Consider the following 17,764-nt stretch of genomic DNA (forward strand, 5'->3'; position numbering starts at 1 on the left):
CGTCAACCCTGTCTGTCTGTTAACGAAATATCTTATGAACCAGGAGACAGATGTTAGCAAAACTTTTTCAACATAATCGACAATAGATATAGATCTACAGAACTGATTAAGCTTTGGAGATGATCCGATTCAAGAAACCAACACAAAGGTGACAAAATCTCAGCCAATTTTACAGATATTGACCTAAGATTTGGTGTGGTAGTAGCTGAGCGTCATTCACAACACATTCTTGCGAGATCGTGCAAAAAAACCTGATATAGTTGACAACAAATGATGAGCTTAGTCTAAAACTCTTGCATGAAAGGGCGAGATGCATTCCTTCAAGAAATGCTAGGGTTTTAATTTATCCTGTTTCAGTGTGCTGTTGTTGCCATTTCTACTACTATAAATGTAAACGTTGACATTTAGTGTCTGTCAAAGGAAACTCTACTTTTAAAGAGCAGATAATGTAGATTTGCTGAGAGCTACAGTACATGATGCTAAAAATTTTAAGTTATTAACAACATTTCTAGGCTCATTAGTTGATTTTCTGCCTCTAATAAAGAGTCAAAGTTTATTTGTGCCCTGAATAAAACATGAAGACATCTCACTGTTCGTTGCGAGGCCATGTCAGAGCACGTTTGAAGCAGAGCTTCAGCGCTGCAGTCTGACTGTGTTAGCCTAGCTTAGCATGTAGCACACGGAGAGATATCACAGCTGCTCTCTGCCGCGCGTGCAGACAGCGCAAACTTTAAGCTCGCGACACAACACACAACCAAACCGCGTCGCAGCAGAACGAGCAGGTCTGTGTCGCTGAAACACGCCGCTGTTCTAATGAGGTTGTAGTAAACATTTATAATCTCAGTAAACTTTAAAGCAGAGTTCGTTTCAGCTTCTCCCCCCCCCCACGGGTTTGTTTTGTTTAGGACACCTGTGTAAGAATGACAACCGCGAAGCCACGAAGCGTGCTCCGGGAAGCTTCTCATCAGATTATTGCCGGTGGATCCGCTGGTAAGTGACATATTGTTCCAGTTCCATCATTGGTATGCCAGTAAAGTTACGCAATAGCGGGTGTAGCTCCGTGATAACCACTGGAAGAAAACGTAGCGGTGCCAGTTTCATCGAATTCCTCGTGAAAATAGTAAAATTAAAAGTGAACATGTTTATGGTTGTACTTGCACATGCGTGCAACATCCAATGTAAAACAATAGTTACGTATTTGGTGGAAGTTGTTTGAGTCAAAATATCTTAGTCCAAGATAGATCCACACAGCTGTTTAATAGACGCAACGACGCATGCGTTACGCAGTTTACGCAGTTTGGCGCATGCGTACACGTGCAACGTACGCTCCTAAAGAAATTAGTAATATGCAGTGGATAGGAGATATTCAGGTTTACAAGTGTCCTCCACGGAGGACAAATTTAAACTGCATGTAGTCAGGATGATATTGTCTGATTCTAAATATTTCGCAAAGATTTATGTCGATAAGGGAAGCGTTACGTTGGTTACAAATCTTGTTTAATCTTTTAACAAATGTGCAGTTGTTTTTAGTTGGCGACAACCCATGCATCGCTTAACAGTAAAATTAGTTCAGTTTTAATTTGAAACTATTAAAATCATTACCAACTGTGAAGATATGATGCTGTCATTTCAAGTAGGGCAGCACTACTCTAACCAAAGAGGCACTGTGCCCAACCAGAAAGTGAGGTGGAGGGAATCCTCTTGACTCTGCTGCAATAATTTAACCTTCTCACGGTTCCATGATTACACTATCAGCATCAGAGTGAATAATGTACAACTTGACAAGTTGACAGTTTGACCCGCGGCAAAGTAAAACTGTAAATGACTAAAGGTATTCGTTAACTGCTGAGATAGCACCTATTGTCTGTATTTGAATTGCTTCCATGGAGGTGGATGTCTTGCGGAAGTCACAAGAATTTGGGGTGTTTTATAAAATGGTTTAAAAACATTGAAAAGCAGTCAGTCAGTAGACATGACTGCGGAACCATCCTGTTAGGTTTGCATTTGATTCAGCCAGATGCTCCTTATAACTAAAAGCCAAACATTCTTTTCAGCACATGCTAGGTTGAAAAATGATAAAGTTCTAATTGTTTTTGTCAAACCTTGAAAATGACATTATGCTCAGTCTTGAGTGGAACAATATTTTGTTTGATCTTATGTGATCTATTAGTGCTTGGAGTGTTGTAAAATACTACCACACCAAAATTTATCTCTATCTGAAAAGCTGATTGAGATATAGCCATTTTTGTGTAGGTTACGGTCCATTAGCTGTGACTACTGTCTTGAAAAAGGTTCACTCCAAAAGTTAATTAGCTGGAGATGTGCAGCCAGTAATTACTTTCTGTGAGTTTCATTGAAATCTGTCAGAGTTATTTTGCTAACAGACAAAAAGAGTTGACTCTAACAAATAATGCAGAGGTCTTTAGCAAAGACATTCAAAGTACGTGTTGTGAATTACACCCAACTACTACCACACCAAATTTCAGCTCAATATCTGTAAATTTACCTAAGATGTTATCCCATTCTTGTTTTCTAAAGTCAGGCTTGAGCATGGTTGACTCTAAAAGTTAATCAGTTGTAGGTGTTCATGAAATGATTACTCTCCTTAAGTTTCCTTCAAATGCATGCACTGGTTCAAAATATTTTTTTGCTAATGCTACAGACAAACAAACAGAAACCGGCAAAAACATTATCTTCTTCACCTGCGCACAATAAATGTTGTTATAAAATGTAAACAGGTATGTAGAGAGAAGGGCTGGACATGTGGTGACTTAGAGTTTGCATTGTTTAATTGTCTATTACAGCTATTCAGGTGAGATATATGAAGTCTCCACTGCTCATTATTCTGTTAAATCTTCACAACAACTATATCTGTCTGTGTTGTAGCAAACACATGAACAAATGGATGCTGTTGTACAGACTCTAAAACTGAAATGTGTTTAGTATGAGATGTTACTGGTTGGTTCTTGTGTTTGAGTAATCTGTCTGCCAGAATAATTTATATTCACACAGCAGTGGTGATTGCACTTATGAAGTGAAAGTGATGCAAGAAGGTGCAGAGAAGAAATGTGGTCATTTAGTAAGAACTGTCTATTGTCAAAATGTTTTATACTTTTTAATGTGGAGGTAGCTCGGTGGTCAGTGCCGTGGTCTTGTACTCCCGAGGCTGCAGGTTCAAGGCCAGGTTGCATCAGGAAAGGCATCAAGCTTAAAATAGTTTCCAAATCTCTCGTGCGGGTTCACTTGCTGTGGTGACCCTTGCTGAGGGGAGCATGTGGAGGCACTCTCATTGTGCCAGAAGTACTTTCAGTTTGAATCAGCTTGTCTTATTATATCTCAATGCTCACCTGCTGCAAAGAGGGAAAAGCAGGTGATAATGTTTTTGTCTGCACCTGGGTGTGTGCGTTTGTTTGTCTGTGCTGTTGGCAAAATAGCTCAAAAATCAATAAACAAACTTAAATTAAACTTTGAAAAAAAAAATCATTGAGTTAACAACAGCAACTAGAGTCAACCTGATTTAATATGGCTGCCACAGTTAATGAAACCTAGCAAGGGACCTGGAAATTGGTGTGGTAGTAGCTGAGAGTCATCCCCAGCACATGATCTTTGCACTAACAGATCATGTCTAGCATGAATTCTACTTTCATTCATAATGAAAATGATATTACTCTACTCTCTGCTGTTGCTGTTGGTTTGAGGACTAAAGTGTCAATTTTGCTGTCTCTCATAGAAAGTACAACACACACACACACTCACACAAAACAAAGGTGTGTCTTTTTCCATGCATGTAGGAATTAGGATCGGGGAACAAGAACAGATTGTTTTTACACAATGTCAGCTCTGAGCGAACGAGCTGACATCTGTTTACTGTAGGGACCACAAAACTCTTTCCTCATGTTGGCTACTGTTTACGGGCTTTTTTGGCATGTTGATTGACACTGAAGTGTGGGTTTTATCACTCTGTCCACATAAGTTCATATATGTATATATTCTCTCATTTTTATTTTCAGAAATTAGCTAAACACAGTAAAAATTACATGGAAATTTCAGAGGTTAGTAAACATTTTAATGCACTCCGTTTATACAAGTCTATTTTTAAATTCTGCTTAAATTTGAAATGTTTGTATTGTTTGTTTGTTTTTATTCTAAATGAGATTTGATGTTTAAGTGATATTTTAGAGGAAATGACTAGGAGAGTGAGATTTTTGACTGAGTTAGTAAAAAGCCAGAGGAACGGAGGAGAAGTGTGCTGGTGCCAATCATTAAGCACAGGGGTGATGTAGAGTTGTAGCAAGGAGAATTACAGGAGAATTAAGCTGATGAGCCACATGATGATGATCTGTGAGAAAGTTGTGCAAAGTAGACTTAGACAAAAGGTGACTATTTGTGAGCAGCAGTATGATTTTATGCCAAGAACAGTCCCACAGACATCGTCTTTGCTTTGAGGATGTGATGGAGAAGTACAGAGAGGGTCAGAAAGAACTTCATTGTGTTTTTGTGGATTTAGAAAAGGCATACAACAGGGTGCAGAGGGAGGAGCTGTGGTGTTGTATGAGGACATCTGGAGTAGCAGAGAAGTATGTTAAACTGGTACAGGACATGTATGAGGACAGCAGGACAGTGATGAGATGCACTGTAGGAGTGACAGCTAGCTTCAAAGTGGAGGTGGGACACATCAAGGATCGGCTCTGAGCCCCTTCTTGTTTGCTCTGGTGATGGGCAGACTGACAGATGAGGTCAGGCAGGAATCCCCCGTGGACTATGATGTTTGCAGATGACATTGTGATCTGTGGTGAGAACAGGGAACAGGTGGAAGAGAACTTGGAGAGGTGGAGGTATGCACTTGAAAGACAAGGGTAGCAAGACAGAATACATGTGTGAATGAGAGGGAGGTAGATGGAACAGTGACACTGCAAGGAGCAGAGGTCACAAAGGTGCAGGACGTCAAGTTCTTAGCGTCCACTGTCCAGGAAAACGGGGAGTGTGGGAAAGAGGTGAAGCAGAGAGTCCAGACATGATGGAGTGGATGGAGAAAAGTTTCAGAAGTAATCTGTAGCAATAGGGTGGCAGCAAAGGTCTAAGGAAAGGTTTACAGACAGTGGTGACAGCAGCTATGTTGTACGGTTTTGAGACAGTGGGACTCACAAAAAGACAGGAGACAGAACTTGAAATGGCAGAGCTGAAGATGTTCAGGTTCTCCTTGGGAGGGACAAGGATGGACAGGATTAGGAATGAGGTCATCAGAGGTCCAGCACAGGTTGAAGGACTGGGAGATAAAGTTAGAGAGGCCAGACTGAGATGGTTTGGACATGTGCAGAGGAGGGACAGTGGGTGTATTGGTAGAAGGATGTTAGAGATGCAGCTGTATGGATGCAGTTAGAGAGGACATGGAGGGAGTTGGAGTGAGGACAGAGGATGCAGAGGACAGAGTTAGATGGAGGAGGAGGACTCTCTGTGGCGACCCCTGAAAAGGGAACAGTCGAAAGAAAATGAAGAATCCTGCCATGAATTGCGTGGTGGTTGCACTTAGCAAATTATTTAGGCTCTGGGTTCGGTGGGGTGAACCTCTCCTGAGGGACGCTGCAGAAGGACTGAGCTCCTGTGAGCACTGTAGGATGGAGGAGGGTTCACTGCAGCACCCGCTGCTCGTTGGAAAGAATGATACTTGCTTTCACGTCAGTGTTCAAATGTGTCCAAAAACACCAGAAAAAGTTGCTAGTCGCTTTTAAAAAAAAAAGTCTTTCAAGGGGTCTGAAAACTTGCTAAATATATCCGCAAAGTCTCTAAGTTGGCAACAATGCTTGCACCCAGATTCACCCTGCTCTGCTCTGATTGGCTAAAACCTTTTCTCTGGTTTGCATTATTTGTTGAAAGCAGCATCAGTTTAATCCCTGCATCTTTTTCTTCCTCATTTTTACAGATGACAGAAATCTGTTGTTGTGATGAATAACTTTAATCCCTGAAAATTAATTTTGGTCGATCACTGAAAAGTAGCCAGCGAAAATGTGACTGAATGAGGGTTTTATATTTCGATTTTCGCTTCTTGCCGGGTACCTTTAAACCTGTACCTGTAAAATTGACTGAGATATAGCCAGTTTTGTTCTTGCTAAAGCCTCTTTGCTGTGGCAGCCATATTGAATATGACTGAATTCAAAAGTTAATCAGTAGATGTACATCTAATGATGTCCACTGGTTTATGAGATATTCTTGCCAACAGACAGATGAACGAACACATGCACACACACATGTGGCCGCTTTTCCTTTAGTGGCTGTCGGTAATAAAGCGAGCTCATGTTTGTGAATTATGGGTTGTCAGATACTTGTTGTGCTTATTTATGACGCTTACAATCCCACACTGTTATCACATCACAAGTCTCTGTGGTGTGTCCTCATCTCATCTGTCCTCACCAGGACAGAGAGGGGGCAGGCTGGAGACAGAGGCTGCGTCCTGAGCAGAAAGAGCTCAGTGTTCCTCCACACTGTCACCTCCCAACCTCAGCTGCCTTTTCTCTCTTCATTCCCTCTTAACAAGGATGGAGACACATAATTTATGTGCGTCCCGGTTCCAGGGCTTGTGCTAAATGGAGGTGAAGAAAGCTGCATTTGCTGCTCTGTAAATTCATGTTACTGCAGTTAAAAGGTGTTTAAAGGCTGATGTCCCCAGCTCCACTGATTTATTTAAACTAACCAAAGGCTGGGAAACACTGTTGTGATAGTAAGCTAAAAATATATCTAATATTGTGTCACAAAACAAAATATTTTTGTACATTTATTGCCTTTGCCAAAGGCAAAAGAGCAATAAATATCAGTGTTTCTCTACGTGTGTTTGTTTGTCTGCCTGTTAGCAAAATATCTCATGAACCACTGGACAAATTTCAAACTTTCAGAAAGTAATTATTGGATGTACACTTACGACTGATTCCCCTTTAGAGTTACCAATTCAAGATGACTGCCACTGCTAATCAACCTTACTCAACATAAACATGGTAGTAACAGTCTATATGGTTTTGACCATAACAACCATGACTCTGTCCCTTCTTATCATAAGATGGTTTTAGTTTGAAACTTTAGCATGAAAGGCACCAGGTGATATGCATTCCTTCAAGGAATGCTAAGCCTTTAATTATTAATGAATCTGATCATCTTGTATCTAAAGAAACAGCAGATTTTACTATTTAAAAAATCCATGTAATAACCCATTACCTCTGTGCCTTCGCTTGTGTATTTAAACAAATATTTGACCCAATCGTGTAAAACTTTACTAAATGTTTAAGTCTTGTTTTCGTTCAGACTTGTTCAGTGAGGAATAAATCCATCTCAATTTTATAATCTATCCACCAGGGGGCAATAGCTCCCTACAGTAAGATTTAGGATGGTGCAGCTTTTTAGCATTATAGGGTCACTTACTTTGTGATGCATGGAAATTGGTGCAGAAGTGTTCTGCAGCTCGTCTCAAAAATTAAAAATTAAAAAAAGAATAAAAGTAAAACCAACAAATTAAAAAAAAGAGAAGCAGAATAATTAAAAATAAATAAAAAGTCACAATGATTGAATGCAGAATGAGGCAAATTTAAAAATAGCTCATCAATCTAGTTAGCTGTCCTTTGCTGTAATGTTTTCTCTAAGTCCTTTGTTATTTCCTCGCTAGATGCTTTTTAAAACTCCATGAGTAAATCGATCCGTCCTTCTGCAAATGGACTGTGACGACTTGAGACGGAGGCCCCACGTCTGATTGCCGCAGCTCTCCCTTCAGACTGTCGGAGCCCCGCTCGGCTGCACCGCAACTCTCTTTAAACTAAATTGGTTTCAAGCAGGGGACCTGAAATCAGTCAGGAAAGAACAAATAAAGCCCCCTTACCCTAAATGAAAGAGAGGAAGAAAAGAGGAGAAGGGAAATAAAATAAATAAATAGGAGTTAAACAACATGAGGGGGCTTTTTTTTTTGCCAACAGAGATGATTTTTCTCTCCACATCTCACAAGTGGCTGCACCAATCACAGCTGAATTAGGCCTAATATTTATTTCCAGAACCAATTGGACATGTTTCGGGGGGTCTTTGGTAGAACTCCGGGTGGACATGTTGTAGACAGATGTTTAGATGACCTCATGTTTGAAGTCTAATGTTGATTCTGGATGGGACTAATCCTGCCTCCCATCCTTTTTTTTTGGTCTCATCTGTCTTCAGATTTCAGATTTCATGTGTGCTTTGGCTCTCATTAAATACCACCCATTTACATTTTTGCTCCATCCTTGACAGACCGATTCGAGCTTGGTTAAAATGAGCCACAACTTAACTGGGACACGTGTCTTTTTGTTCTCAACACATCTTTCCTCCAGCAGGAACAGGATTTCTCATCAGTGCAGCTTTTCTAAATAACACGACAGGAAAAAAAAAGAGCTCATTAATAGATTCCAGGCCTTATTTTGGGTAACTTTCTCTTCATTTAATATGGAAAAATTAGACACAAATTAATCCTAAAATGAACAAGAAAGATTTATGAACTCACTCTGCTAAATAATCAAAATGTCACAAGAAATGATCTGAATGAGAAAGTTAATGGTGCTCAAATTAATGTGCCTGCATTTAAATATACTTTTAATCTAATAATGATGTTAGTTGTTGATACCAAAAAGCACATTTACACACCAGCTGTGGCAGAGATCTGATAAATACTGTGACATATATGATCTGATTTTATTATTGTATGTTTTTATTTAAACATCTATTGCATTTTATTTAGGGAGCGTTTATCCTAGAAACCATGAGATGTAGCCTCAGCTGAAATATCATTATAGGTTGTGCAAAAACTCATTTTTCTGTGGGGATCAGCCTCAGTTGTTCCTCTGCTTTCAGAGCTGCTTGCAGGCCGCAGGGTTGGCTGACCGCCCCCCCCCAAAATACAGTCAACGCAAAAACAAGAACAACTATTGTCTGTGTTCAGAAAAATATGTTCAGCTAACATAAAAAGTCAAATTCTGATATAGAAATACATTTCAAATCATAGTTACAAGGTGCTTAACAACACAATATAGATAAAACCTTGGCACAGTGGATGATTAAAATAACCAAAAAAAACACAGAAGCAGAAAAGGAAATACACACATTAAAAGCAATAACAAGAAGATATATCTTGTTATTGTTTTTTCACATTTAAGCAGCAAACGAGATGCAGTCTAACCGCTTTGTGTTAACAGGAGTCATTAGATTGTATTAAAATGATCCACCTCTGTCTCAAATCATCCAAATAAAAATGTGCATATTTTATTCAGTCCCATTTTCAGTAGAACCTCACTACATGTTGGTGGCTCTTCAAGCCTTATTTTAAATGCTGTGTTAGACTTTAAAAAAAAAAAAATTCTGTTTATTTATGAAGTACCTTTTATAGCTTAAAAAATCTACAAAACAAATGAATTTTGTTGTTCTTTACATATTTTCTTGAAGTCCTCTGGGATAAATAAAGTCCATGTCTGCGCTATACTTTGTGTTTATTAAACATGATGTTTTAATTAGTTTCCCTTTCATACAAATGCTTACAATTAGCTTATTATTAATTAAAATCCACTGAACATGTGGATTTTAAGGCCTCTTCAGCTGCAGTGAATGTAATAACGCACCATGAAATATGTCTCAGAAGTCACTGCTGTTCACGCGCCTCCTTTGACTCGAGCTGCTGAAGATTAGTCGCCCGCGTGCCCCTGAGAGCTCGTCTGTAGTCTTTTCCTGAACTTTTTTAAAACGCAAACCGCTCCCGCCTCCAGACCCCACCCCCGAAAACCTCCAAATCCTTTAATCCATCAGTCATGTCGTTAAGATAAGGGCTCATATGTCACACACAGTCCTGAACAAATTAGGACATGCGGTGCTTTTCTTCTCTGCAAACAGAATCCACTTCAGTTTATTATTGTAATCCTGCTTTGTTTTTGCTTTTTTTTTTTTTAATATGATGTATTTTAAAGAGTTAAATAGGCTAATATGTCAGGCTCAGCTTTTTTAGGGAGAGTCTTGGCATATTTTTGGCTGATGTGCCACACAGATACTGTATGTGTGTTTTAGGGTTTTCTAGCTGAGCTGTGATTTTAGGATCAGTCTAACAGGATTCTGTCAGCATGTGAAGGAGCAGTGTTTTAGACCAACAATACTTGAGGATAATATTAAGGAAAAGCTGATGAAACCATATGAACCACTCAGATCCCATTATTATATATTTTTTTTGTTTTATTTTTCTCAAATTAAAGAATTGACAGGGTTGATACGCAGCCCTAAAAAGATTATTCGACATTAGTAAAAATTAGTATTATGAAATCTGGAAAAATATTAGCTTTTCCAGACAGTATTTTCTATTTTATTTTATACAAATTAAATTGCTCAAACATTCAAAGTACTTTTCACATAGATTTTTAAAATAAAATATATTATATGATAATCCCAGTGGCAGCATCTTTTTTGTGAAAGAGAAGACATTATAAAGGACTTCGTAAACCTTTCGAAAATTCAAAAAATGTTAGTGCAGATCATTTATCAACAATGGATACTGATTGCCCAACTTTAAAGCATACAGTAATATTTATCTTAATCAAAATGGTTTGTTGATAAACACAACATATTTTTACAGGGAAATAAATTTTTATTGAAAACATTTGAAACCCTGTGGTTAAAATCATAACTTAAAAAAAAAAGTTTTTCCTTTTGGTTAAATTTTTTTGTATAAAGATGGTGTTTCATCGCCCACTACTGGAAGGCAAAGGTGGACAATGTCTGCCTGCTACCAAAATATTTCATGAACCACTGGACAAATTTGAATCAAACTCTCACTGGATGTACATCTACAACTGATTACCGTTTGGTGTCAACTCAATTTAAGATGTCCGCTGTAGCTAATTGACAACACTAATATAACTTGGTCAACTTAACAGATATTGAGCTAAAATGATGTGGTAGAAGCTGAGAGTCATCCACAACACATATTCTGAGCGTGACATATTTTAATATCATAAGTTTGTGCATAATGCTTTTTTTTTTCAGGGTTTGTCCAAAACATTTAGACATCCCTTATTTCTCCTGATAAGATGATCTTAGTCAAAAACTGGCATGAAAGGTGGATGAGCGATATGCATTCCTTCCAGGATGGGCTTTAATTTTCACAGTATTTCGAGCGAGCACAAAACCAAACTCTGATAATTAGTCCAGCTTTTATGTGAATTTACAGGAAATATTTGTACTTGCAGCTAAAAAATGGTTCAAAATCAATGGAAAAATTGGATCTAGAATGTGTAGAATTTTAGACAAAAAAATAGTGGAGGAACCATGTTTTGATGGTTATAGACGAATGAGCGGAATGTGGTCATATATTTATAAAACGGTGATTATGAAATTTTTGTTTATTAATCACGGCTTAGTGGTTGATTTATCTGTAACCCTATTAGTCTCATAGACACAGTGCATGCTTAAGGTCTTTAAAAAAACATGTTGTTATGGTAACTAAGGAGATTATAACCGTACAGCAACATAGAAGTTAGCAAATATATATAATTTATAATATTACTTGCACATTTGTATTTGCAATAATTTATTTTAGGCGCACAGCTTTTCCAGTATTTACGGAAATAGATTTTACAAGACGCAACTTTTTTAACAATTTATGACCTTTCATTTTAGGCATTACAGCTTTTCTAGCATTGACAGTGATAGGTTTCATGCTGTGCGGCTTTTCTAACATTTCTGGTAATTCCTACGTCTGGCCCGCTCTTTTGCTTTGCGCAATGGTGGCCAAAGGAGACGTCCAGAGCTGAAAAGACAACACGGGTGAAGAAACCTTGTGTAATTACCTTTCAATGAAAGGTAATAATTTTGAACTTTTCCAAAATTAACATTCAGATAAAATTCTTCAGGCGGTCCTTGCTGAATTTAAATTGAAGACCACCGCTCTACACCTTTTTCCATATACTTCAAATTTCCTCGTTCCAGTAGCACACGTCATTATCTTCGAACCGGGAAGCACAAACTAGCGCGCAAAACCACGAGGAAGACGGATGTAAATGAAGCTCTGAGATCACTCAACAATTTCTTTGCATCGGAGTTTCTGAGTGATCTAATGGCAACAATAATAAAAGTGGGAGGGAAACTGGGGCTAAAAGACAAAGTGCATACATCTGGAATATGTATTCGTGCAAAAGAAAATGACTGTGTGGGCTTCATCCTCATGTCGTGGAATAGTCAAGTTTATGTATTTGTTTGTTTTGCTTGTCAGAGTGAGACATATTTGCCAAAAAGGATATAATTACATATGTTTATGGGTGGAAATGCATCTACAAGCATCAAAGTAACCAGATATATTTGTGTGTGTGAGTCTCTCTATTCTGCATGGATTTGGATTTCATATGTATATATAATTTTGAGGCGTCAACTTAGTGATGTATTTACAGTATAAACAATCTTCATGTCCAAAGAACCGAGCTGTCATCCCTTCATCCATGTGTATACGCTTCTTATACAGTTACTGCAGTCATTGTTGTTTAAATGATAACAAATTAGAGAGAATCCAAACAGCAGAACCAAACTTTGTTTTTAAGAATTTCAACTTATCCTCCGTAGAGCCACAACATGCCCTCTGTTTACTCTCTAACACTTTGTTCCTTATGAACTTTGACGTGTGTTGAAACGTTTTGAATTGGGCATTTAACCTCTTGCCCTGTAGCTCGTAGCCACAGTTGGTAGCAGGTCAGACATGTGGACCTTTTTCTGCTGCGGAGGAGGTAACCACTGGATGGATTGCTAATCCCTTTATTTTGTTTTAAGATCGCCGGTTTTTGATCTTCTGTTTAATATTTATCACCTGCAGCCAAAGGCGATAATGTTTTTGCTTGTTTCTTTAGCGTTAGCAAAATATTTCACAAACTACTGGAGAGATTTTAATGAACCATTCAGGACATAATCACTGGATGTACATCTACAACTAATTAACTTTTGGAATCTGTCTGATTCAAGATGGCTGCCACATCCAACTGACCTTTAAAGGGGACCTATTATGCTTCCTTGAACAAGTCAGGATAGGTCTGTGGGCTGTACAAAACATGTTCATCACACAGTTCTGCCTGTTTTGAGCTCATTTCAAAATGAGTGGTTTTCGGGCTACGTCACTTTTATGCAAATTAGCTGCTGTTGGCCACGCCCCCCAACTCAGTGCCTCGTCTCAAAACATAAAAACTCACTGAAGGATTAAACGCTGCAGATCTGACCCACATTTATGTCGTTATTAATTCATACTCTGATCATGGCATCTATCGATATTGCCTGACATTGTGCTTAACGTTATTTTCAAGCTTCAATCAAAATGACTAACTCAGTTAGCTCTCAACATAAGGCAGCGGACGATATGCATTGCTTCAAGGAATTTGTATTGTTTCATGAAATCTTCTCAAAAAAAGGGTCAAAGTCATGACAAACCTCATGTTTTTTCAACTGAATCAGAAACAAGAGTTCAGATGCAATAATTACAAGCCCATCATGCTCCTGCTGTAAGCACAGAAATATAAATAAACATAATAAGTACTGTCCTAAAAGAAAAAAAAAGACAAACTGAAACCCCTGAATTACATGGCTGTTGAGTCCCTGTGTGTGTGTGCGTGCATTCGTGGATGTTTTGTGTGTTTGCTCTGAGATTTTTCTGGATGAGCTGGAATTTTTCAACACAGGTCTCTACAGTAAGCTCAGGCCAAAAACTCTAAATCTGTCTCCCCCTTTTGGCTCAGGAGCTGGAAGAGCAGCTTACTCATTTTGGGTTAACTCTATCAAGATGAACAGCGTTTGGGCAAATGCAGTAATCCTAATGCAATTTGTTGAGCTCATGAGCCAATTTCTGTCATCTCAGAGGATGTGCTGTATTCCTTGCCTGGTGGCCATGTGAATGCCTGTCCTGGGGCACGGCTTTCATTAGGGAAGCTCAAGTTTAAAGACACTTTTCTCATTTCTGATCTGGAGATGTCGACAGTAGGACACTGGCAGAGGATAAGAAACAAACCTGAATGAAAGGTCATGTTTGAAATTTGTTTACCATTTTATTATGAGTTAAAAATCAAAAGTGCTGCTGTGAAATCAAAGCAGACATCAAAAAGTTAGAGTCTGGAAAAGGTTTAAAACAAACAGTGAGGAGAGGTACCAGTTCCCCCTTTGTTTGAAATAAGAGCAAGCAGCCGAGAGGGCATTGATTTCATGTGTTAATGTTCATCTTTTGGGACAGCTGAATCCCTTAGGACAATCACATCACATTCTACATTTGCCTGATTTGTAATTCTGGTTAAAAAGTCAGATCAAATCAAATCAAACTTTATAAATACGGTGGTGTGTCACACAAACTGCTTTACAGGAAAGGAAAAACAAACAAAAGAAAAGCAACAAACAAGCAAACAAAATCCACATACAGAACAGTATTAGAACAGCAGTAAGCTGTATGATTAAACACTGGTGACTGTAACATGAAAGGACTGAATACGCTGAGAACCCACGTAAGGTAGGTATAAAAAATATAAAATATAGAAATCATCAATTTCTAAAATCTAAAGATTGGTTAAACCAATATATTAAAAAGGAGAAAGAGAGAAAAATTATTTTCCCTAAAAATAACTAAGCTAACTGTAGCAGAAGGGTAGCTAAAACAAGCAAAAACCTAGCTAGGAGCGAAAAAGCATAAAAAGACAGAAATACAGAAAGTATGGTGAAGCTGTATTCAAAGAGAACAATGTTTTTGAAGGAACTGAAGAGATCTCAATGTACTTCCGGGGCAAAACACATGTAAATAAAGTTTAATGTTTTGAACAGTACAAAAGTTACAAAACACAAAAGTCTCATACCCATCTCCTGAATGAGCTGAACCTTTCGATATATGAATGGCTAAAACAGCACAATGTACTGTATGTTAGATGGCAAAACACGTACAAAGAAACTAAACAAACAGGAAAATAATAACACGCAGATGATTACATTTAATTTAACATTCTACTACATTTGATTAAATATGTCAAAAAAGGTTAGTTTTGAAAAGATTCTCAGCCATTCTCAGGTCCTCAGGGGAGGACTGCAATAAGAGAACGTGTCACCGTGATGAGTCTTATTTTTAGAACTTCATAGATGATAAATAGTAATATTTTACAAAAGGTTCAAACCCATGTATCTTCATGTTTAAAGTGTACTTCAGTAGATTAAATCATAAACCTGAGCGTGGCTACCAGGGTGGTCGGTGGAGGTTGGCAATTAAATAATGTGCGCAGCCTAGAAAAGAGTTTTGCAAGTGGTGCACACAGAAATAGGCTGTGATTTAAAAAAAAATAAAATAAAAAATTGGCCTTTTTAAAGGTGGCCGCACAGCTCACTGGTTGTTTTGTGATAAACATTCCAATCTCAATTAGACTGCATCTGAAAACTTGTGTATTTTCTTACAACTTTGAGTCACTAACTAGTCTCCAACATTCACAGCCCAATGAGATACTAATGTAAAGTAAACACAAGTCTGTTAACAAGAGACTAAACAACCTTAAAACCCAATAAAAGAACCTTAAAATCAGTTCTGGAACCCACAGGAGCCAGTGCAGACTTTCAAATAGATTTGATGGAAGCTCTCTTTCTGGTCCTTGTCAACATTTGTGCAGCTGCAGCGGAGAAATACTCCTCTTAGGAAGACCAGTTTACAATTGGAGATAGACCGATTAATCAGACGATATCTTCAATCATGTCTGTACATACAATAATCAAGTAGGAAATTTAGGCTGCAACAGCAGCTGATACAACCAATTTACTGCAGCCCATAATTTAGTTTAGTTTGTTTTTAAAGTGAGAATGCTCTTCTATGTACTTTATTTTTAAGGTTCTCATTGCCAACTATAAAATTAAAGATACAAAGGTCATCATAAACAATATCAAGTGGTGCAGTTTGGAGGGTTTTATTCCAGTAGTTTTCCAGATACACTGATATGCAATTCTGAAATGTGGGTATGCACTGAATGTAAACAAAGCACTTGGCTGAATTCTCCAAAAGCCACGTGGAAGCCTGAGTCATGTCCTGACCTACATTAGGCTGGCTATAGTCTGTGCAAGTAAACAAAAAAGGCCAGTAAGTTAAAGTTTGTATTTTCAGTCACTTTGGCGATTTCCGGAGGTAAACAAATGCATGGGGTTGGCATCTAGACAGTTTTTGCTTACAAATTTTTCGTTTAAGGGGGCATTAACTGTCAGTATAAAAAAATATTGTGCAGATTTTCTTTCTTTCTTGATTTATTTTCATGTACGTTCTTCATGACTCTTTTCTTCAAATATTTAATGAATCTAAAGTACTAGAGGGCAGAAGAGAGCCATCCATAGAGCTGCTGTTTAATTTGCCTCTGCTGAATTAAGAATATGGGCTTTTCCCAGCTGTACTTTTAGTGTTAAATGAATAAGAAGATGGTGGAATTTAAGATGGATAACTTTGCTGATTCTTTTACATATAAATGCGACAGTGTCACTTAACCAAGACATACAAGCCTCAGAAGATGAGATAATCCCCCTCACATCTGGGTTTAGTTTACTGCAGGTATCACTGGAAATGTTAACATCTCCAGCAGACGTCCTCATTTATACTGAAAGGCCTCCAAACTTTCGTTCAGCACATTGATTCCTAAAATCGTTTCACCCCTGCGCTGAGATCCAAGTCGTGACTCAGACGCGACACACAGAATTTTCTGCGGTCAGTGCAAGTTTTTAAAACAAGAGTTCACACTGAGACGCGTTGAGTAGAACGGAGACCTCACATGGCGTCCGCCTGACAGATCCATAACAGGTCGGGGGGGGGGGGGAGTTCGACAGTAGAGGGTGAAATTATCAGGTGGTTAATGGTGTAAGCTCTTTGCTGGGCCACTCTGTAATCAGAGGCTCAGAGGCTATAGTCGTGAAAGATGAACACAAAGACTGTTTCCGTGGTACAAACAGGATCACGTCTCTTTTAAAAATCTCCAACTAAACTCCTATTTCTGCACCAGAGTGGCTAATTTTCTTTAGCAATTTTTTTTTTTTCCATTTCTGTAATCTGTTTCTTGTCAGCCAACAAAAGGCAAAACATGTTTTTGCGTGGGTGTGTGTTTGTGTCTGTCAGCAAAATATCCTGTATAATTTTAACAAATTTTGCAGAAAGTAATCGTTGGATGTACATCTGACTGATTACCTTTTGGAGTCAACCCAATTCAAGATGGCTGCCACAACCAACTGACATTAAAAGCACAAAGATGACTCTGATGTAGTTATTTTATAAATGTTGGGCTAAAATTAGGTGTGTTTGTAGCTGAGAGTCATTCACAACACCCCCCCCAAGGGCTAGATTTTTAATTAATACTTTAGCATTCACTGTTGGAGTCAATCCAACTTGTCTGTTAGCAAAATATTTCATGAACCACTAGATGTATTTTAATGAACCCTTAACAAAACAATCATTGGATGTACATGTACAACTGATTGATTTCTTTGAATCTAAATCAAGATAGCAGCTGCAGGAAACTAACTCTAGCAAAAACAAAAATGGCTAGAACAAATTTACAGATATTGATCTAGTTGAGGGTCATACCCAACACATACACAGAGAGCTAACGCATCTTGCACGGGATTGCGCCGAACATCATTTACTTTTTTTCTGCTCCTGGTGGAAGGCGGACGTGTTTCTTTTCTCTCTGTCTCTCTGTCCCCTGAACTGCCCCCCCGCCCTGTTTTCTTTTTTCGAAGCCTCTTTTTACATATTTTCCAAAAA

General features: G+C 38.3%; 1 protein-coding gene across 1 annotated transcript in view; it reads left to right on the top strand.

Annotated features, from left to right (window-relative positions):
* Positions 1-658: 658 nt before the first annotated feature.
* slc25a21 (solute carrier family 25 member 21) overlaps positions 659-17,764 on the top strand; it is a 132,226-nt gene continuing 115,120 nt past the window's right edge. The window contains exons 1-2 of the mRNA XM_017421471.3: positions 659-782; positions 906-990. Coding sequence (XP_017276960.1) covers positions 921-990 — 70 coding nt within the window. The 5' untranslated portion in view covers positions 659-782; positions 906-920. The remainder of the gene's footprint in view (positions 783-905; positions 991-17,764) is intronic.

The sequence above is a fragment of the Kryptolebias marmoratus genome, linkage group LG10 (genome assembly GCF_001649575.2).
Source record: "Kryptolebias marmoratus isolate JLee-2015 linkage group LG10, ASM164957v2, whole genome shotgun sequence".
In the NCBI taxonomy this organism is placed as follows: domain Eukaryota; kingdom Metazoa; phylum Chordata; class Actinopteri; order Cyprinodontiformes; family Rivulidae; genus Kryptolebias; species Kryptolebias marmoratus.